Source organism: Hemicordylus capensis, chromosome 3, assembly GCF_027244095.1.
Source record: "Hemicordylus capensis ecotype Gifberg chromosome 3, rHemCap1.1.pri, whole genome shotgun sequence".
NCBI lineage: Eukaryota > Metazoa > Chordata > Lepidosauria > Squamata > Cordylidae > Hemicordylus > Hemicordylus capensis.
The window spans coordinates 51,860,828-51,884,264 of NC_069659.1; the positions used below are offsets into that span (position 1 = coordinate 51,860,828).

Consider the following 23,437-nt stretch of genomic DNA (forward strand, 5'->3'; position numbering starts at 1 on the left):
TCCCATAGGAAACCATGTTATAAGAGGGGGTTTGGTTCCTGAACAAGGCTGGATACCCTAATTATTTCTGCTGCAGTCAAAGCTGGTGGTGTGTCAGTCACAGACATGCAGAGAAGAGTATGGGGAATCAGAAGTTGCTCACCCTTGCCTCCGATTCCCTTCCTGGCTCTTTCTCTCACTTTTCAGCAGAAGAAAGGGAGGTGAATGGGTAGATCACTTCCATCTCTTCCTCCTGAGCAATGGTTAGACAAGTGAAGACGGAGGGGAGGCAGGAAGTGAGGTGTGGGCTAGAAATGGCCAGGACTCTTTCTCTCTCAGCATTACAGCACAGCAGCTGAGCCTGCAAGAGGAGGAGGACTGGAAGAGTGGAAAAAGCTGTGGTGGCAGTGGAGAGCATATTGGACGGGCGAGTCGGACAATCCTTCCATAGTCTCAGATGCTGCAGCATCTCGAGGACAATGTGAGCCTGAGACACCATTGTCTCCTCGTCCTCTAGCCTACATACCAGCAACCATCTAGTGGAGCCTCCCCTCCTGCAATTGAAAAAGGTGGCAATTTACAAGAATCTTAAGTGCTGTTCATCTTAACTCAGAGTGTCTTAAGTCAAGGGCTTCTTGTACTTGGTGCCTGTAGAGCTGGGCACCACAGCCCCAGATAAGTGCGCTTGCAAACCTTCTCTCAGTGTTGTCCCAGGGCACTTGACTGCATCACAAGCTAAACAGGACTTTTGAGATGTGGAGAAAATTAGAGCATCACTTAAATGTGGTCGTTTGCTGTGGGAATGGCAGCCTTCAGCTCTGCTCCATTCAGGATGTTTCTGGGCATTCTTGGGCAGCTCTTTGTGCCTTAAAATGAGTGAGAGGCCACAGATGTCCAGGTGGAATCGGTTAGTCTGGAAAATGCAGGCTCCAATTGTGTTTCCATGCCGCTAGCGACTGTCCCTGGCAGAGGAACTGAAGCAGATGAGGATGTGGCAGGCCATGGGATATTGCTTCGCAGGAATGTTCCTGGAGGGCTGCTGCTTGCATCACTTGTAAGATTGGCAACATTGATGGCATTGTTGCTGACTGTCCATAGGCACGGGTAGTGGCTGCAATTAATCAATGTAAACATGCAATAGCTGAAATTGTATCTATGGGGGCTGCATGGAAAGCACTTGTTGCAGTCTACTGTTCTGAGATCCATCTTATTTGCTTAGCTCTTTGGGAAATCCCAGTCAACAGAAATGAGGGAAATATTTCCAAGGATGATGCAATAGCTCAGGGGTGGCCAGCCTGAGAGTTTCCAGCTATTGTTGGACTACAACTCCTATCTTTGTCAGCTGCAATAAGCTGTGGCTGCTGGGGATGATGGGAGTTTTAGTCCAACAACTGCTGGAGATCCTCAAGTTGGCCAGCCCTGGGCGCTTTCCAGATTAGCCGCTCAACAGCGGCAAAATGCTTCCATTCAGGCCAATCACTTTCAAAACATAAACAGCAGGGGGGAAAGTCTTGCGAAAACTAAGAACCCCAAAAAACAGCAACTTTTTAATGCCAGATATACAACGTCATGGCACTATATCATGCTTAAATTCAAAACAAGGCATTGGAAATATGAACTGCACCCTGCTGTCAGCATAGGGACTGTGGTGTCACAACACAGGAAGTGTGGAAGCACACTTCAGAGATTCGTCATGACCCTGTTACAGGGTGTAATCTGGAAAGTGCCCTGGAAGAGCTGTTTGTGCAGTGCCAGTACCAGGCTGCAGGGGTCTCTTGGGCAAAGCCCCTGGACCTCCCTGGCACATCTCTCTCTCTCTCTCCAAGTTTATCAAAAAGAGAGACATAATCTATAGATCCTGATATAGATTATGGATAAAGGAAACAGATAATGGTGGAGCTAAAGTAATTCTTAATAGATCAGAATACGAGAAAGAGGTGTACCATCAATTTACCTGATTTAATGATGTATAAACCATGTGCAGGAAATCCATCGTGTGGATTTGTTCAGCAACTCCAAGAAAAAAAATCTTGGTATTCCAACCATTATAATTTTAAAAACTATTTTTTATATATGTCAATATAGGAAGCTGCCTTATACCAAGTCAGATCTTTGATCCACCCAGCTCATACTGTCCGTACTGACTGGTAGTGGCTCCAGGTAGAAGTCTTTCCGTACCTGGAGATGGCAGAGATTGAACCTGAGACCTTCTGCAGATGAGCTATAGCCTTGGCCTCCACCCCCAACATATTAGGTATGTACTGCTTTCAGGCCTAGTTTATCATTGTTAATAACTTGGAGCTAGACAGGGAGGTAGGAATGAGTGAGCAAGGAAGAAATTTGGTTTTCTTAGCTTTCAGGCAGTTACACATCAAGGAGCCTCATGTCATACATGAGGGATCCTCCTCCACAAGGAAGAGAGCTGGTCTTGTGGTAGTGAGCATGACTTGTCCCCTTAGCTAAGCAGGGTTCAGGTGCGCAGCCACGGTGTGAATGGCCTGTGCCCAGCCGCGGCATGGCGGCCCCTCTCACCCGACCCCTGCATCTGACGTCAGGCTCAGTGGGCGTGGTCTGGCTCCCGAACGGAGCCACGCGGCTCCGTTCGGCAGTTAGAGCCTGGCCGGTGCTGTGTTCCCAGCGCGGCCATTTAACTCCCAAGCACAGCTTCGCTCAGGATCTAAACCAGCACACACACACACCCGCATCTGACATCAGGCACAGGAGGTGTGTCGGGGCTGTGAGGCGCGGCCCCTGATTGGCAGTGGTCCGGGTTCTTTGAACCCATTCACCCAATGGTGGCTCCGTCCCTGGCAGGGTTCACCCTGGTTGCATATGAAAGGGAGACTAGAAGTGTGAGCACTGGAAGATATTCCCCTCAGGGGATGGAGCTGCTCTGGGAAGAGTATGTAGATTCCAAGTTCCTTCCCTGGCATCTCCAAGATAGGGCTGAGAGAGATTCCTGCCTGCAACCATGCAGAAGCTGCTGCCAGTCTATGTAGACTATACTGAGTGAGATGGACCTATGTATGGTCTAACTCAGTATATGACAGCTTCCTATGTTCCACAGCTCAGAGAGGCTCTTACACCGACCTCTGCCAAGGTCACAACATGCAAATACAATGTCTGCTTACCTAGGACCTGGCGTGGCAGTGCCACTATTGTGTGGCACTGGGAGCAAGTTGGCATGGGGACTGGATGATACTGAAGTCCAGCCTTCATGGCTTGGAGACACCTGAAGATCATTATTGGTGCTCTCCATCAAATTCACTTTAGTAGGAAGAACACAAAAAGTTTAGCAATTGTAGCATATTTCTAACAACATTATTCCAAGATCCCAAATCAGACTATATTTCTCTTTAAAATCATAATGGAAAATAACCAGTTTAGGCTGAAATGACAGTTTAAGTTTAATCACTCAGTCCTGCTCATTTCCTTGAGTAATTTACAGTCATGGAGCCCTTTCTCACGAGCAGAAAAAGGGCTCCGACGGGGCAAGGGCAGGAAGCCTCGAAAAGCTTATCTGCCCCACAGATGAGCAGGTCCTTGCCTCTGGGAGGGCAGATCGTCAGCCCAGACAGTCACCAGATGCTGCTGGTTGCTCCGAGGGTTGGGGTGTCGGAATGCCCCAACCTGCCCCGCCCTGCATCGCTCCAGTAATGCACCGCACAAGTGTGCAGTGCATTATGGGGATGCCCCCTTCCCGAGTCTGATAGCCGTGGCTGCTTGCAGCTACGGCTGGCAGACGAACGTTAGAACAAGGTTAAGGGAGTGCTCGCTCCCTTAACCTCATTTTAAAGGGAGGCTTCCTAGGCGGGTTTGCTGCCATGATCGGCCCGATCCCAGGGGTTCACATGCGTGTGCAAAACCAGGCTGGGCTCCCTTAGCCTGGTTTTGAACGTGCGTGTTAATCGCTTCATGGATTGCTTGCCCCATCTATATATCTAGGGCAATACCTATGCCATTGTTTACATACCTACTGTGGGCTGGTACAATCGTTATGGTCACTACACGGAGGTAGCTTTAATAGGGACATTTAAGGAAGGCAAAGGGACCATGGCAACTGGACACACACACCCGCACCAGTTTCAGGTCATGTGATTATTCCTCAGAAGGACCAATATTTCTGCCAGGTGGGCCTGTGGTAATCTGTCCCTTCAGGGATTGTTCCAGGCTAAGAATTCCCTCCATACACTGAGATCTAAGGAAAAGCACACAGGTAGTATTCTCTCCAGTTGTGCACTACGAAGTATCATTAACCTGCTTTCCAATATTCCGGTCAATGAGTGCAAAGGCTTATTTTAAATTTTTATAAAATCACGTGTAATTTATTTAATACAATTTAACAACTTCACATATATGAGGCTATTATTCAGACAAGTTATTAATATACAAAGTTCATTTTAAATGTTTGGGAAAAGTCAAGGACTTGATTTGGCTTTCTTCAATTTCTCCAACTGCTGACACAACTTTTGGCTAAGGTGTGAGTAAATTGACAAATTTCCAAGACTTATGCTGCCTCTATAATCCAGAGTAGATTGGAGAGAAACAGTTGGGTGCTGAGAGAATGCAGAACTATTACATGGTATTTGATGCCACAGCAGTCCAGTCATGGAATGCTGTGGATAATATTGCAATGCATCAGGCAGAAATCCACCTGGTACATCTGTAGCAAATATTTGTATGTGTTGCATCTGTTGAAATTCTGTCTGGACATTTACTATCATAGGTGGCACTTTGGGAAAGCACTGTTTAATTTCCTAAAAACTGATTTGACAATGTCTGTGTAAAACAGAGGAAACTGTTTACATATAACATATCTGTAAATAGAAACCAGTTCTTGAACTCTTCTTTTCCCTCATGATTATCAATTCTGAAACAGTGCTTGGGGGAGATGAACTTTAACCCTTTCCCCTTTCATGATTTTCCTGATCTGAATCACACGCACAGTTCCAGAATTGCTGTTTGTCTCATAGGGCAAAAACAAACAAGTACACATGGCAGCTCAGGGTAAAGGTAAAGTGTGCCATCAAGTCAATGTCGACTCAGGGTAGGGGCATGCAATTGGATTAGGAAAACTACAGAAGGAGAAGGATTAATCCCATCTGCATTTACCCATTTTTTCAAAGCAGGAAATCCAACCCCAGATTTCATCCCATCTAGTTGTACCCTAAGGCCAGGACAAAGTATTATAGAAAAGAAGTGCATGTTCTGCAATCATGAATTCATTTTTTAATTATTGCTCCCTTTTGTAACTTTAAATATGTTTGCTCTTAATGTTGAAAAGAAATGGGAGCCATTTATACACTTCTGGGGTGAGCAAGAAATCCCTATCAGGTTCTTTGCACTGCCATAGAGTGATTTGATTTACTTGTTTTCTCTTTTATAAGATGCCCTTTAGGGTTTGAGAAAGGAATATTGGAAATATAAATTATGTTTGTTTTTAATTTTTAATTTTAAGAATTAAGTCTTTGCGCTTTTCCCATAAAGGAAAGAAGGCACACACATCGGAAACTTACCTGTTGGGGAGTGATTTCTCTGCATGTATGTGGCAGGATAGGGAACAGCTCTGTGCCCTCGAAGAGCCAAATAATGTTCACAGCCATGATGCGAATGTGGAGCAGGCAGAGAAAATGTCCCACTGTACTGATAGCTTGAACTTCCTGCTGTGCACACTGCATCCGGATTGGAAATCAACCAGCCACCCACTATGGGGACAAAGAGGGGAAAGAGTTGAAGAACAGGACAGAACAGCAAGTTGCTAATTTGAAGATTCCAGGCAGCAATAAAAATAGTAACTCAAAACCCTACTTTGACCCATATTTTGTTTTGTACCAAAATACTGTAGACTGGGGGACGGTCTAATAATATAACTAAATGATCTTTTTGTCTCTAAGTAACAAAGGAACCTATTAATAAATGAAATACAAGCAGTTCTTCAGCTACAAATAGATAATTCATTGTGCGATATGATGAGGGCAAAACAATTAGAGGCAAATAAACTCTGAGATGGGGGGGGGGGAAGTAGACCTTTTTTTGTTATACATCATCCAACAAAAAGTAGTTGTATCCAGTATGCATTGACAAATGGAAAAAGAAAAACCTTTTGATAGCTAAATTGTAAACCCCTTGGGACAGGGGCCTGTGCTCTCATTATTTGTAAAGCATGGCATACATGTATGGCACAATAAGAACAATAACAAAAGCAAAGAAACTCCCTCTTCTGAGCATAATCGAAATGGTAAGTGCTGGGAACAAAAGAAGTGTTCCATCTTGTACATGTTCATGTCATCCCACCACTGGCTGACATTTCATGCAGCAGAATGGCAGCATTAGGGACCTGCCAGGGCTGCTGTGCAATGTGAAAGGCAGCCCTGGCATTGTTATGGAGGTGGCAAGTTGCACAATGGCCTATAACAACACCCAGACACTTAACATAAGAACAGCCTTGTTTCACACAGTGGCCCACCAGATGCCACTGGAAGCCTACAGGCAGGAGTTGAGGACATCCTGCTCTTTCCTGCTCTTTCTCCCCTGCAACTGGTATTCAGAGGCATCCTGCCTTTGAGGCTGGGGGTGGCCTATAGCCCTCCAACTAGTAGCCGTTGATACACCTCTCCTCCATGAAGTTATCCAAACCCCTCTAAAAGCCATCCAGGTTGTTGGCCGTCACCACATCTTGTGGCAGAGAATTCCACAAGCTGATTATGCACTGTGTGAAAAAGTACTTCTGTTTGTCCTAGATTTCCTGGCAATCAATTTCATGGGATGACCTCTGGTTCTAGTGTTATGGGAGAGGGAGAAGAATTTCTCTCTATCCACTTTCTCCACACCATGCATGATTTTATAGACCTCTATCATGTCTCCCCGCAGTCGTCTTTTTTCTAAACTAAAAAGCCCCAAGTGTTGTAGCCTTGCCTCATAAGGAAGGTGATCTAGGCCCCTAATCATCTTGGTTGCCCTCTTCTGAACCTTTTCTAGTTCTACAATGACCTTCTTTAGATGTGGTGACCAGAATTGTACTCAGTACTCCAAGTATGGTGGCACCATAATTTCATATGAGGGCATTATAATATTAGCAGTTTTATTTTATATCTCCTTCCTAATGATTCCTAGCATGGAATTGGACTTTTTCACAGCTGCCACACATTGAATCAACACTTTCAACGAGCTGTCCAGCACAACCCCAAGATTCCTCTCCTGGAGGCTTTACACACAGGACTTTTATTTCCAATCTCCTCCGGAATGGAGTGTGTCAGTCCACATATTAGCTGCATTTACCCCAAAGTAGCTGCAGGCTATCAGGGGCCATATAGACAGGACTCGGTTTCCCCCCCGAATCGAGGCTGCACATTCTGGCTTAGCTCAAAATATGTCCGGCTTTTTAAATGCCTCTAGTTTCAGCAGCTTTTGGATGGGGGAATCTGAGGCTTCTGTTATGCCCCACCATTTCTCCCTTGATGTGTGGAGTGGCCATGCCAGTAATTTGGCTTTTGAAAACTCAATGAAGGGGAGTTTGCATAGGCTTTAGATATGCAGATTGGATGTAACCTGAGCTTTTTTGTCTGAACTGATTCCATTAGCCTGCAATTTTCTTCATGACAGAGAGAAAGCTCTGATTTCTGCTTTAAACTTCCCTGCCTCTTAAATCGGTGTGTGTCGGGGAGGGGGGGCATGAGGTGATGAAGGCAGTCACTCACAAAGGCAAGAGTTAAGCATTCTACTGTTTGATCCAGCTTTTGGTAACGTGTCATGCCTGTCTTCCGCAGCTGTCAAACCAACAGCAACAAAAAAGCTCTCTCTCACTCTCCTCCTCTCTGATGTGATTTGTGATTGGTTGGAGGAAAAACCCGGAGTAAGCCAGTGGGAATGCACAGGAAAAAGATCTGCCCAGGGATTGCGGAGAGGAGCTAACCCTATGTGAAATGTCCATTTAATTCTCTGAATTAAACACCTTGCGAATCTGCTGCGAAGCAGAATCGCTCTTCAGATACCCCGCGGTATGAAGGCATATGTTAATAAATCCCTGATCAGTTAGTGACAGCTCAGATCGCATTAGTGTAAACATGAAGTTTGGGTTTTTTGTCCCAAAGTGCATCACTTTACACTTGCCAACACTGAAGCGCATTTGTCAATTTTGTCATCCACTCGCCCTGTCTGGAGAGATCCTTTTGGAGCTCCTCACAATCTTTTTGGATTTCACTACCCTAAATAGTTAGGTGCCATCTGCAAATTTGGCCACCTCGCTACTTACCCAAACTCTCCATTTATACCTACCCTCTGTTTCCTGTCCTTCAACCAGTTACCAGTCCACACATGTCCCCTTATCCTGCTAATGATTACTAAGCTTTTTCAAGAGTCTTTGATGAGGAACTTTGTCAAAAGCTTTTTGGAAGTCCAAAACTTACACTTGCATCATACTACTTCCATTTTTCCAACAGTAGTGCTGCGGAAGTGCCCACATGCTCTTTTAGGCCATCTGCCTCCACAGCACCACTGGGGCTGCCTTCCACATAGCCCAGTGGGTCCCTAAGGTGGCCATTCTGCTGCTCAGAATGTTGGCCATTGCCTATTATAAGAACCATCTCCGATACTGACCACATCTCAGATACTGAAGCAAATAGGTCACAGATCTATCTCAAATATGATCTAGCACTACAGGCTCAGAGAAAAGAAAAGCTATCATGAAGCCATACAATGAGAATACGTCATGTGTTGACTTTCAGAGGCAGTTTCTGGAGCATCCTTGGAGTGGTTTCTGAAATATAAGGACATTAAAGTTATTTTGATGCTAATGACACTACTTTTACACTGCTTTCTCCCCACTCAGGACTGCCAACAGGTGGGGGAGAACAGAACCTCCCATACCGGGCCTGGAGACAGCAGGGTGTCTGGCAGGGAAAGTGCCACCCCATCTGCCTGCCCCACCACGGCTCCTCTTCCTTGCCATTGCCACTACAAAAGCAGATAAACTTTAGGCAAGCACCTTACTGGCCTCTATGTACTTCCTTGAAGCCAGCATGCTACTAGCCTGAATGCGCTTCTGCCGCAGCGTTTCTTTTCCAAGGAAGAGTGGGAAGTTGGAGCAGAGGACAAGACATCTGCTGGAAAAGGAGGTTGTTGGGGGCCAAAATGGCTGGCCGCACTGGGTGACCATTATCAGTCCCACCCAGAGAGTGCTCAGGCAAGGCCTGGTAGGGGGCAAAGTCAAGGGGCTGGATGCACTGTGGGCCAAGCTAGGGAGAGGTAGCATGAGAACTGATCCAGGACTGATCCATAAAATCCTGTTGGCATCCTTGACTACACAGATGAATCCATTTAATGGATATGAATCCATTCTCATAGTGTGCCATACCACCACCTTATAGTAATACTACAAATTCTCATATCACACATAGCAGGGCTGGGGACCTGCAACAGCAGCTTATAGAAGATCATCCCAGCATCACAAGTACTGCAGGTATCATGAGGCTTACCGAGTAGCAAACTCACCTTTCTTTTGCATCCAGAAAGGCTTTGGCAAATGGGTTGTACTTGATTTTGAGAGCTGTTATCTTGAGTTTCAAAAAATAAATAAAAATAAAGCATTTTAAGAAGATTATTCAAAGTGGACAGAGGCAATGGTCAGCATTTTCCAGAACAGAATAAATGAGTTTCAGCTTGCCACAGACAACACACACATATGCAAATATGCATTACATTTAATCACACAGTTATACATCAGTTGGGTTCACTCCACTGGAACGCCCCTTTGAGAAGCAGCATCCTTTGTTTTAGAAAAAGCATCACGCATCATTTCTGCAGAATTTTCCCCAGCTTGCATTATAATGAACAGCAACTAATATTTTTCCCCCATGCAGGGGCGTAACTATCATAGGGCAAGGGGAGACAGTTGTCTGGGGGCCCACTGCCTTGGGCCCCCCAGAGGCAAGTCACATGACTGACTCCCCCAGCCGCGCACCCCACCCAGGCTTCCTTCAGTTGTATTCATCCTCAGAAACTGATGTGAGTGTTAAAGACCTGGAGCTACCAGAACAGCATGTCTTTCTCTAGGACCATTAAATGACTTGCATCATCCACAATTTACAAACCTTTTAAAAAATAATTTAGGATGATGTTCTACTGTGGCACATAGGAGATAGATAGATAGATAGACAGACAGATTTTACTATGCTTTTTGTTACCACTATTCAGCCTCATTTAAGATTTCTTTACTTCATGAGTTGAGCTTCGGGGGGGCGGAGGCATTTTAAAATCTTGTCTCTGGGCCCACTCCAACCTTGCTACGCCCCTGCCCCCATGAGCTAACTGCTGGAACCTTTTTAAAAAAAAGCATTACTAAACAAGACACATCCTGACAAATCCTATACAAAAAGATGGGATCCTATGATAAATGGGCCGTTTTAATATATGCTAACAGACAGAAAAATGGACAAAGTGGACATTCATCCATCTGACTGATGCTGTGTCAGGCTGATTGCACTATATGGTAGGAATGAGGTGGTAACGTTCTGAGTGACAGAATGGAGTATACCACTTCGGACTGCAGATGGGAGGTCCCACTTTTAAATGCTTAAAAGTTAAAAAATTGCTTAAAAGTAATAGCACATCAGGGAGGGAAGTTTTACCCTAGCCCTTTGCCTGCTGTGCTGGTTTTTGTTTTGCAGGGAATATTTAACACAGAAGAGCACTAAAAATTGGGATTTCACCCTGTAGTTTGAAATGGTACAGTCTGTTCTGCCACCTCAGGATTCTGCCACTTCATTCTGCTGTATGTTAGCCAGGCCCTCAGACACTGACGTGGTCAGCCCATGGGTGCTCCATATTAACAATATAGTAGGGAGAAACATTGTTTTTAGTTCATTTCTAAGATTTTGCATATAATCCCCACCAGTAATGCCCAAATTTTTATCATATTTATACCCACCTACCTCTTCATTCTGGTACGCAGTCACAGCTATGAACTGTGTTTCAGGAAAGGAACAATTCATTACCATTCTGTGTGGGCCTCCTACTCGAACGATGTGAACTTGAGGCTCATATTTATGTAGTGAATTCAGCATAATCTGTATCGAGAAAAAGGACGACAGATTAGCTAACGATAATGGTCCTGATCCAACTAAGAGAATCATGACTAGGTCCCATTGACATTAATGAGGTTTAAGTTAGTTGAGACTAACTTGCTCCATTGGTTTCAATGAGGCTTAGTCATGACTAGATTTATCTGGACTAGATCCAGTGAGGTCATTCACACAATCAGAAATTGTGTTGTACCCAGGTTTGGAAGATATGTGTGCTCCCAATTTTCGGCTGCGTGGAAGCAAAGTAGGATAAAAACCTGATAGCTTTTCCTCTTACCTTGCTTCCACACAACCAAAAATTGGGAGCATACAAAGCTCCCAAACGTGGGTAAAACATAGTTTTTGATTGTGTGAATGACCTCAATATCTTCTTCACTTGCAGATCATTAACCTAGGAGATATGCAGCAAAGTCCAAGGTAGATTGTAGATTTCCTAAAGAAGCAACAATTAACATTATATAGATTTGTATTACATTATGTCTGAAAACATCTGCTGAATAATTTAAAACATGAACTGGAAAACCTATAATGGATGATGAAAACTGTCTCATATGCAATTGCTCAAAAGTTAGATCCCAAAATTTATATGATTTTAACTCTGCATTATGTCATTTTGGAAGTGGCATCACTCAACTTTGAATATTTAGGGTAGTAACTGTAGCATGTCTCTTAGTCACCTCGGCTGACTCAAAAACCAGGCAGTCAAGAAAGATGAAATTCAAAACAAGGCAATTGTCACCCAGCCCTATTGGGTGAGAAAAGTATGTCAATCAGTCATGGGTTCCCTTTTCCTCTGCCCTACAGTTTCCCCCCTCTTCCTCTCACGTACTTCTTCCTGCTGGATTTGGTCAGGAAGTAAAGGATCAGAGGTGGTCGGCAGGGTATCCGACCCAGTGCTCTGTACTGAGTCATACACCCTTCAGACCACCTCTGATCCTTCACTTCCTGACCAAATCCAGCAGTTTGATGCTAACCAAGAGAATGACTTTCAAATGAACACCCACAAGGGCACTTTTCTATGAGGTGAAAATTGTGGATCCAACACAGCCTCTGTCTCAGTGGAAAGCAATTTTTGATGCTTCATGATGATCAATGTAAAATGTTGAATTTAATGAACACTGAGCTGTCTCTTAGCTGCTGATGTCTATAGTAGTCAATACAGCTGGACTACAGTGTTGCCTGAATTGCTAAGCACCACCACAACCAAAATCCCAACCACAATAGCCTGTTGAATATCTGCCATTAAATCCGAGATCCCTGTATCTTGGCATATACATTTATTTGTGAATGCTATCCATCATTCACTGTGTAGGCCAAGGACTACTGATTATCTTTGACATGTCTGCCCAGTTCTTTAAGCTGCTTCCCATGACTGAACCACCTTACATTTCAGAAATAGGCCCAGTATTTTGAACATAAGAACAGCCATGTTGGATCAGACCCAAGGCCTATCTAGTCCAGCATCCTGTTTCACAAGGTGGCCGACCAGACACCTCTGAGAAGCCATCAGGCAATAGGTGAGAGCATGTCCTCTCTCTTGCTGTTGCTCCCCTGCAACTGGTATTTAGCAGCATCCTGCCTCTGGGGCTGCATATAGGTGGCATGTAGTCACCAGACTAGTAGCCAGAAGGTCTAGATTCCACCCTCAACTTTGCTACTACTTTACTGTATGCAACACAGACTCCCCATGCCTCACTTTTCCCATCTGACATGCTATAGCAAGCACTGTTTCCTCCTTAATATGCTTCTTGGGGGACTAAATTTGTTACACACTGCCAGACAAGAATAGAAAAGGCCATGAACTGACCAGAATAGATATAGATCAGATACAAGGTTAAAAGTTTGTTCTTGGCTTGCTAATGGGTTCACTGACAGGTGTGCCCTGATATAAGAGTTCTGCATAAAACAAGCTACAGGTAATACATAACATTGTAGTCTTGGGTACATACTAAACAAACAACCCAACAAAGCCAACTTTCCCCTTTGCATTTTTAAGGGTCTCAGAGAGAATGCCACTTATTTTCTGGTATAGGTACTGGCTTTTTATTATTATTCCAAAGGCCAAAGATGATTCAATATAATATTGATAATTATCATGAAGCAGAAGCAAACACAGTAATTATTTCATTTAGGAGCAGCCTTTTATTCCAGTATCTCACTATTGCCAACATTCCACTTATGCACCAAACGGCATGGGGAGAAAACAAAACCTTAATACCCACAATCATTTCCCCTTCTCTGAAGTCCTGTGTAAAAACCTCTACACACAAGGAAAACTATGGGGGGGAAATCCCTGATGGTTCAACCATAGCGCACTCTGTCTCTCTTCACATCAAGGAGTCCATTAAAATCTGAAAGCTCCAATTAAGACCTGTTTATTCCTGTTTACATTTGGACTCCAGGGAATAATTGGCATCTGTGGGTGAAGAGGCCTCTAAGGGCCCTTCTAATTGCATAAATGCACCCTTGATATTTCTTGATTGGTAGAAGCCTTTGACCGAAGCCAAGAGACATGGAGGAAACATGGTGCCATACCTGCCCGTTGCCATTCAGCTTATTGGTAAGTTTCACTTTGCTAAAAGATACAGCAGCCTTCATCCAGTGGGCCCCAAAGTTTGGAGAGTCAGGGTGGATATAGACACAGCTGTTATTTGAGGGCTCTGGTTTCCCAGCTGGTACCCATTCTCCGTTTACATACTTCCAGCGATGGCTGTCGGTTGGAGCAAAATCCAGCAGAAAAGAATACATGGCATTAGGATCCAAGCCCGAGACGCTGATCTTTAATACAGGGAACATCCTTCTGCAAGAGAAACCAGATGTGGGAAACTAGGGGATAATTTTAAACCGGGAAATAATTTATTTGTATAGATTCATTACTTAACTCAAGGGGCTGACAAAGCTGCTTGAAGTCATAACATTCTACCAATGAAACAAACATGGAACCATCATTCTTCCGCTTTGCACAGATGACTAGGAGCTAGCATAGCTTCTGTTTGGAGCAGAACTTTCTGTTCCCAATATCATTGACACTATTAGAGCTTTGATTTTATTAATTTCATTCTCCAGATCTGGACTCCATTTTTGCTTAGCAAACTGTCTCAAAGTAACTGCATCTAAGGGTATGTCAGCATCATAATGATTAGTCTAGGACATGTTTCCCCAACCTGCGGCCCTCCAGATGTTGCTGAACTACAATTCCCATCATCCCAGCCACAATAAGTTGTAGCTGGGGGTGATAGGAATTGTAGTGCGGCAACATCTGGAGGGCCGCAGGTTGGGGAAGCCTGATCTAGGGGACTAGGTATGTTCACACAGTACATCTGATCCCAGAACTTTATTTATTTAGATTTATATTCCACTCTTCCTGCAGTCTATAGACTGGGAGCTGGGGTTGCTTCAGTCTGTGCAAGTCACCCACCCATCCAGATGGGACCATGGCAGGGTGGCTGGCTCCCTGTTATTATGGAGTGAGGCCTCCCAGACCAGCTTCTTTAAAGGTTAAGAATAAAAATAAAGTGCTGTCTGAAATGCAAGGGTGAGAAATCCACTTTAGACACATCCAGAAGCACCTAACTCAAGGCTTTAGATCAAAGAACAAGACTATTAGGTAGCCCTGACATGTATGTCCTGAATGCCTGTACAAGTCTACTCTTGAGAACTTCCAAAGCAAGACATTTCAGTATATTCTGTCCTTGAACTATTCCTTGTTATGAATAGGAAGATGGTGGTTCTTTCCTCAGTTTATTATCATTTTCAATTCTCACCTTTCCCCAGGAAATAAAACAAAGATTTTTCTCCCTTCTTTCTGACATCTTTTTAGATCCATAAACAAATCAGGATATTCTATCTCTAGATAAAACAGCAGCAGTTCCTCCTTCAGTCTTTCTCTGTCCAATCTGCCTTCTAGAATTTGGGCACAATGGTCTTGTTCATACAACCAAAAGGGGCACTGGATGTTTATGCCATATGATGATTCTCTTTATCGAGCAGAGGGAGAGTAACTTGCCCTATCCACCCCCAGCACAATACCTCCAGTGACTGTTGCTGGTGTCTATCTTATGTTTCTTTTTAGATTGTGAGCCCTTTGGGGACAGGGGTCTATCTTATTTATTTATTATTTCTCTGTGTAAACTGCCCTGAGCCATTTTTGGAAGGGTGGTATAGAAATCGAATGTATGTATGTATGTATGAGTGAATGAATGAATATAGGTATTCTATTGACATTCTCAGCTGGTTATCCACTATCACCTCTATATGTTTTTTCTGATATTTCACTGGCACTGTCTAGCCAGTAATCTCTAATTTTTGGATTGTTTTAAGATCACATTTCTCTTCCACTTGCAACATAAAAAATCTTTGCCGATTCCAATTTGTTACTGGGTACAATTCAAGGCATTGATTTTGACCTATAAAATCCTTTACATCAGGGCAATCCAAAATATTGTGGCATCTGAGGTGAAGTACAAAATGTTGCCTTGCTCCCATGTTTCTGCTGTGGGCCAACCCCCTTTCAAATCTGACCTTTGCAAGCTTTAAAAGTGACACAGGAGGCAGGGAAGATCGAAGCCTCCTTACCTCTCCTCATGCTTCCTTCAAGCCCCAAAAGTGGTGGTAAGGGACACCTCCTCTGCCCCTTAGCCATTGGCCCATAGGAAACTGCAGGGTTCTATTCTGCCCACCCCCATGCTGTTCAACATCTACACAAAACCCCTGGGAATGGCCATCCATAGGTATGGGCTGTGGGGTCATCAATATGCAGATGATACTCAGCTGTACTTGTCTTTCAAATTGGTCAGGTTGATGTCTTGTAGTTGATGTCCTGAACAGGTGTCTAGAGGCCATTCTGGATTGGATGGAGGCAAACAAACTGAAATATAATCCAGATACAACGGAAGTTTGCCAGGCCACTAAAACTGGTAATCTGAGTGGTTAGGTAAATCTGGTCTTAGATGAGATCACACACTAGCTTGAGAGTCCTCCAGTGCCTAATGCTGTCCCTGGAGGTCCAGCTGGTGGCAGTATCCAGGAGTGCCTTTTACCATCTTTAGAAGATACTTGGCTGGAGGAACCAGATCTGACTTCAGTTATCCATGCATTGGTTACATCCAGATTGGATTAGTGCAATGTGCTCTATATGGGGCTGCTTTTGATCATGATTTGGAAGTTTCAACTAGTTCACAATGCTGCTGCAAGGAGCAAGTTGCTCCTATGTGAGAGCTAGTTGCTTGGAAGTCTTACACCTATCCTGCAGTAGCCAGTGAGGTATCCATTTATGGCAATAGGGGAGCCTCCATATCCCCATGGGTGGATATCTGAAGGCTGCAGATCTGATGTAGTAAGGAGTTTCTTGTAAAATAGATGGGAAACGATAGTGTATGGAGAACCAGAATCAGCCATCAGCCATACTTCATGGCCATTAAGTTTAGCTTGACACTGTGGAGAAGTGTCAAGAAGCTATTATTCTGTTACACTTACAATGCTGTCAGGAAGTGATTCATCTGCCCCATTCTTATCATACAGTGACTCAGTAATGCAGTGGACAGCAGACTTACAAACCTTCGCAGAGCATCTTCTTTCTTTGCACCTGTTGCAAGTGACCTTCCGAGGAGGACTGTGAGCAAGATTGGCTTTGTGGGGAGAGTCTCCACATTAGGGATGCCAGTCTGAAGGCAGGGGGGTAACTTTAAGGATGGGGAGAGTGTTCTTACCCATTCCACCATGTATCCCTCACTGGCACCATGTATTCAAATGGTTCGATGGGGCAGCAGCATACCTCCCTGCTGCCCCGTTGCTTCCTTAGACTGGAAGTTTCTGGTGCGTGTGTGCACGTCATACATGTGTATGTGTGCACGTACATACGAGGTGGACACTCACACTGGGAACTTCCAGTCCAAGGAGGCAACAGGGCAGCAGGGAGGTACACTGCCACCCTGCTGGAGTAAGAGCACCCTCCCCCCCCCAAAGTTACCCACACACACACACACCACCTTCAGACCGACTCAAATGCTAATCAATGAAACCAGTTCAGCACTCCTAGAATGGTGCGCCGAATGGTTCCATGCACATCCCTACTCCACATTGGTAGCTCCTCCTGCTGCCACTTTCTGGGGCAGTGCCATATGAGAAGATTGGGTTTGGAAGGATTTAGACAGAACAGCCTGGATTTCAGTTGGTTGGTTTTGGGGTACCAAAGAGAGCAATTTAGCACAGTGAAGAGCATTTTCCACCCTCCTAGCTATCTCTATAATTTTATACAAGGTAAATCTCCACTCCACAGCAATTTTTCACACAGTATGGAGCAGCTTGTTTGCATAACAATCTGATCCCTGATCAGTTCATCAATAAAGGAAGTCCAACACAGGTGCATTGGAAGTTCAACACAGATGCGTTGGACTTCAGAAGAGGAAATTTCACAAAGATGAGGGGACTGGTAAGAAGGAAGTTGAAAAGGAAAGTCAGGAGGGTCAAATCACTCCAGAAAGCATGGAACTTATTTAAAACCACAGTACTAGAAGCACAGTTGGAATGTATACTGAGAAGGAGGAAAGGTACCACCAAGTCCAGGAGGACACCAGTGTGACTAACAGGTAGAGTCAGGGAAGCTATAAAAGGGAAGACTTCCTTCAGAAAATGGAAGTCCTGCCCAAATGAAGAGAACAGGAAGGAACATAAACTCTGGCAAAATTAATGCAAGGAGACAATAAGGGATGCAAAGAGAGAGTTTGAGGAGCAGATAGCTAGAAGTGTCAAGGGGAGTAACAAAAACTTCTTTAAATATATCAGAAGTAGAAAACCTGCCAGGGAGGCAGTTGGACCCTTAGATGATGAGGATGTGAAAGGGATTATTAAGGAGGATAAGGAGATTGCAGAGAAGCTGAATGAGTTTTTTGCATCTATCTTCACGGCAGACGATACTGATTATATACCCTCTGTAGAATTGAGCTTTTCAGGTTTAGCAGCTGAAGAACTGAGCGAATTTGAGGTGACAAGGGAAGATGTTCTAAACTGTCTTGAAAAACTAAAAATTAACAAATCACCAAGGCGAGATGGCATCCACCCAAGAGTTCTTAAGGAACTCAAATGTGAAATTGACAGTCTTCTAGCAAAAATATATAACTTGTCCCTACAATCAGGCTCTGTACCAGAGGACTGGAAAGTAGCCAATGTGACCCCAGTTTTCAAAAAGGGATCTGGGGGGATCTGGGAAATTACAGGCCAGTCAGCTTAACTTTGGTGCCAGGTAAATTGATGGAAAGCATACTTAAGGACAAAATTGTTAAGCATATAGAAGAAAAGGCCTTGTTGAAGGAGAACCAGCATGATTTCTGCAAGGGAAAGTCTTGCCTCACTAACCTTTTAGAGTTCTTTGAGAGTGTCAACAGGCACGTAGATAAAGGTGATTCCAGGTATCGGTACTGGGACCAGTGCTCTTTAACTTGTTCATAAACAATCTAGAAGTTGGGGGGACCAGAGAAGTGACCAAATTTGCAGATGACACTAAACTATTTATGTTAGTGAAATCCACAATGGATTGTGAGGGCTCCAAAAAGATCTTTCCAAACTGGGTGAGTGGGTGACAAAATGACAAATGCGGTTCAATGTAAGCAAGTGTAAAGTGAAAGAAATGGCTTCTCCTCCTGAAGATCATGTTACAGCATTCCACTCAGGCACCACAAACAAAAGGTGCTTTCAGTGTAAAGGTGAAGACCTGTATATGCTAGTTGTCCTGATAAGCCTAAAAAAGCTGCTACTAGCAGAAACAAGACAAAATGAGAGACAGAGGGGATTAAGATTCCTGATGCTAAAAGCCATCAGAATTCCATACCGGGAAATACATAAACTGAAGTACATAAAGGCCAAACCTAAGCTTAAAAGTTATAATACCATGATTGAGACCAATAAAAATGTATTCTGCATCAATTCCAGAGCAACAGAGAATCTTTTGAAAGATATTAAACTGTTTACAGAATTGGATAATGATTACAAAGTCCTGATTTATCTCTCAGATCTCTTTCTGCTGAGGGGAGAGGTGGTGCAATAGTGCATTGTAAGCTACCAGATGGCCAATGTGTTGCTGTTACTATTAAGGGTGCATTATTTGTGCCATCATTGGAGAATAATTTTATTTCTGTGAAATTTGGAGTTGAAATGGGATGCAGAGTTGAGTTCAAAGACAAGTATTGTTATATTACACATGGAAATGATTCAATTATGGCTGAAACTCTGAAAGTGGGTTGTTTTAATAGGACTCTATAAATGAAAGAGCAAGTCTAGCAACAGACTGCAATCACAAGCCACGTGACTTACTTTGGCACCAGCACCTTGTGCATCATGATGTAAAAGCGATTCATGAGCTTGAGAAGGGGGAATTAAAGACTTTGAAGTACAGCCATGCAGAGAGGCTGCATCCAGATATGACTGTTGCCTTCATGCTAAAGCTGTGAAGCCTACTTTTCATAAGAGAGAGAAAAAAGTCACAGGACCCCCTACAGTTGATTCACAGTGATGTTTGTGGTCCATTGGAAGAAAGCAGTTTTAATCATTACATACTCACATTTATTGATGATTTTACAAGATTTGATTATGTTTATACTCTGAGAGAGAAGAGTAAGTTGTACTGGTCAGTAACAAATTTGGAAGAAAGCCTCAGAGACTAAGGTCTGATAATGGAAGTGAGGACATGTCAAATGAGTTGAAAACATTCCTGAAGGAACGGGGATTGAACATGAGACTACTCCCCCATGCTCACCAGAACTAAATGGTGTGGCATAGAGGAAACATCACTCTTTACTAGAAATTGACAGATACATGTTGGAAGATGCAGGTTTGGCAAATAAATTTTGGGGAGAAGCAGTGATGACTGCCAGCTAATTTACAGAACAGATTGCCAACAAAAGCAGTAAAAAAAGACACAGTTTGAACCGTGGTTTGGATACAAGCATAGCCTAAAGCATACTAGAGTATTTGGATGTGAAATATATGGTTGGATATGTACCAAAAGCAAAGAGAAACAAGCTGAATTGCAGAAGAAAATACTCTGTGGATATGTACTAGGAAGAAAAGGATATAGAATCCTGAATGTTGAAACTGGTGATATTGAAATTTGAAATGGTGTGTACTTTGATGAGAGGCAAAGGCCAATCAAAAGGTGAAGTACCAGAAACTGGGCCAAGGATCCAGCAAGGAACCAGATGAGCGGACTTTCATACGCCTCATGCCAGGCTGTGAACCCGAACCAGATTCAGATAGTGATGTGCACGGAACCGCAGAGCTGCAGTCCGGCACTGGGATGGGGGTTCCTTTAAGGGTGGGGGGGAGGAACCCTCCCGCCACTTTCCCCCCTCTGTGCGCCTTTTTTAATTAGCAATTGGGGCAACAGGATTCCTCCCTGCCACCCCCTTCCCCCGCTCGGCTGCAAAAGGCTTCAGGAAGCCTTTTGTGCATGCGTGCGCGTGTCGCCACGCGCACAAGTCGCGGAGATGTGAGGTGCGCACAACATGCACATGCACAAAATGCTTCCTGAAGCTTTTTGCAGCCAAGCATAGGAAGGGGCGGCAGGGAGGAATCCTGCTGCCCCAATTGCTAACTTAAAAAAGCTTGTGGAGGGGGAAAAGCGGCGGGAAGGGTAAGTACATCCTCCCCCCACCCTTAAAAGAACCTCCACCTCAGTCCGGCTGAACCCCAAACCTCCCATGTCCGGACCGGTCCAGAGGCCTGTAGAATGGCCTCCGGACCGGTCCATGCACATCACTAGATTCAGAAGAGGTTACACAGCCTGAACCAGAACTGAGGTGCTCACAGAAGCCCAACAAAGGGATTCCACCCAAAAGACTCTCACTCATGACCAGAAGTGAAGAATTACACTTCTGAACCCAGCACATGGCAAGATGTTGAAAAAATGCCAACCCACAAAGCTGAGAAATGGAGGAAAACTTCTGAAGAATAAAAAAATTGAATCTCTGCACAAGAACAAGACATGGACACTTGTGGAACTACCTGCTGGAAGCAAGACTATAGGATGCAAATGGGTCTTTAAAATGAAACAAGATGTGGAAAGGGGATGTACAGTGCTACAAGGCAAGGCTAGTAGCCAAAGGATACTCCCAAATATATGGTGAGGACTACTATGAGACATTTGCACCAGTCATGAAACACACTTCATCAGGACACTGCTCATCATAGCAGCAGCAAGAAAGATGCATGTCGACCACTTGGACATAAAGACTGCCTTCCTACATGGAGAAATTGAGGAAGACATCTACAGTATATGCAGCAGCCACCAGGCTTTGAAGAACCTGGAAAAGAGAGGCTTGTGTGCAAACTTCAAAAGAGCATCTATGGTTTAAAGCAAGCTGCTAGAGCATTGAATGAAAAGCTAAACCAACTCCTGCTCAAGTTGGGGTTCACACAAGAAGAAGCTGACCCCTGCGTTTACTCAAGATTCAGAGATTCAAATCTTCCAAACACTCTCTCCCTGTGGAACAGTGACTACAGGTCATTTGAGATAGCAAGATAGACCAATGAACTGCCTTGGAACTATGGAACAGCTTCAAATGTTCATTTAACTGAAGTGGAGTGAGCCGTAGCCCAAACAAATCAGCCTATTGTTCAGAATTGTTGAGATTTGTCATCACTGCATTTAAGAAAGTGCAAAACCATGGATCATGGTTACAAGAAAGAGAGAAGCAACTAGGATTCCTGAGGATGTCAATAGCAGGGGTATTCCCCACCCCCCTCCTTTTGTCTCCAGTAGTTCCATATGGATGACATGTCCATGCAATGGCAAAAGTTGTGAACCACTGGCTTAGACATCATGTCCCACCAAATTACATTGTGGCCTAAATTACATTCGACTGCTCAACTTGGGCAACAAAACTTAGACACCACTAAAACGCATAAAAATCAGAAGAAAAACAAATTAGCTCTTCAAAAGAGCCCTGAACAAGTCAAGAGATTCTTTCTAAACCTTTGGAAAGAAAAACCTGTGTAATTTCAGAACTCTCCTAACCAGCTTCTCAAAAAGCTTCTCCACACAATTTATACCATGGCTTTTAGCAAGAGCTTTGGAACTGCATTGAGCTCCCAAAGATATTTGGGTATTTCTGTCTCAAAATGCTGTCTTCCAAATCCCTTTGCAAGGTCAGTTTGCATTTCAGTCACACTGAATACAACACATACTTAACTAAACAATTCATGCTCAACAGCTTTTTGCATATCTTATCTTCTGCTAATCACTCAGTGCCTCAGCTGGAGTAGAGAGAGTCAGAGAAGTCAATTCCAATTGCAATGCTTTTCCAAAGAAAAAAGCATTCTGTCCGAAACACAGTCATTTTGATTTGGAACAAAAATCTCTATTTTTTAATTTTGATTTTGTTTTGGTTACAAAACCTCTGAAATTGCCATTTTGGGGCACAAAACATTTTGTACCCGAATCGAAATGCACAAGCATACCCTACAGAACTAAGAGCCTATTGGGTCTGTTTCTGCAGTCCTGGCCATGTGATCTCTCCCCCTCATATCTTGGACAAAGAGAGGGAGCAATCTGGGCTGCTCTGTGAAAGTAAGAACATCACTCTTTCTGTTGGGGTAGGGTGTGTTTGTGTGTATGTATGGCCAGGACTGCAGAAACAGACCCAATAGGCTCTTAGTTCTGTAGGGTATGCTTGTGCGTTTCGATTCGGGTACAAAACGTTTTGTGCCCCAAAATGGCAATTTCGGAGGTTTTGTAACCAAAACAAAATCAAGAATTAAAAAATAGAGATTTTTGTTTCCAAATCGAAATGACTGTGTTTCAGACAGAATGCTTTTTTCTTTGGAAAAGCATTGCAATTGGAATTGAATGTGTGTGTGAGAATGTGCGTGAGTGTGCGTAAGAGAGAGAGATTTCTCCATCTCTGTGATTTCTGTAGTTGTGGGGTTCCTTCCCCCACCTCAGGCTTGAGTTAGTCTTTGTATGCCTTTCTGCGAGAGAGAGAAATTCTTTTCTCCCTCATTTGGAAGCCACTGTTGGGGTGGGGCTTGGTTTAATTTTAAACAATTTCAATTTTGCTTGAAATTGAAACTAAGTCTTAGGCTGCTGGGAACTGTGTGCAGTCTTCTTTATTCATGTAGTGAATAATCATGTGCATTTATAACACTGTAGGGTAAACACGCATCATTAAAATTTGATTCAAGGCATGGGAAATGTGAACGGCACCCTGCTGACAATGCAACAATTCCAATGTGGAAACACAGGAAATCTGGAGGGGCACTTAGAAGATATGTTGTGAGTATGTTGTAGGGATGTGCACAAAACCGGTTTGAAAATCTTATATACTACCAAAGAATCTACACTCAGAACACTTCAGAATCAATAAAACCCAGTACCCCATGGGTTAGCA

At 43.8% G+C, this 23,437-nt stretch overlaps 1 protein-coding gene across 1 annotated transcript in view; it reads right to left on the minus strand.

The window, feature by feature from the left end:
- Positions 1–846: 846 nt before the first annotated feature.
- The window catches only part of TBX19 (T-box transcription factor 19), a 29,941-nt gene continuing 7,350 nt past the window's right edge, over positions 847–23,437 (minus strand). The window contains exons 2-8 of the mRNA XM_053311235.1: positions 13,593–13,857; positions 10,908–11,042; positions 9,469–9,530; positions 8,673–8,734; positions 5,496–5,597; positions 3,111–3,246; positions 847–1,090 (exon numbers count right to left, since the gene is read on the minus strand). Coding sequence (XP_053167210.1) covers positions 847–1,090; positions 3,111–3,246; positions 5,496–5,597; positions 8,673–8,734; positions 9,469–9,530; positions 10,908–11,042; positions 13,593–13,857 — 1,006 coding nt within the window. The remainder of the gene's footprint in view (positions 1,091–3,110; positions 3,247–5,495; positions 5,598–8,672; positions 8,735–9,468; positions 9,531–10,907; positions 11,043–13,592; positions 13,858–23,437) is intronic.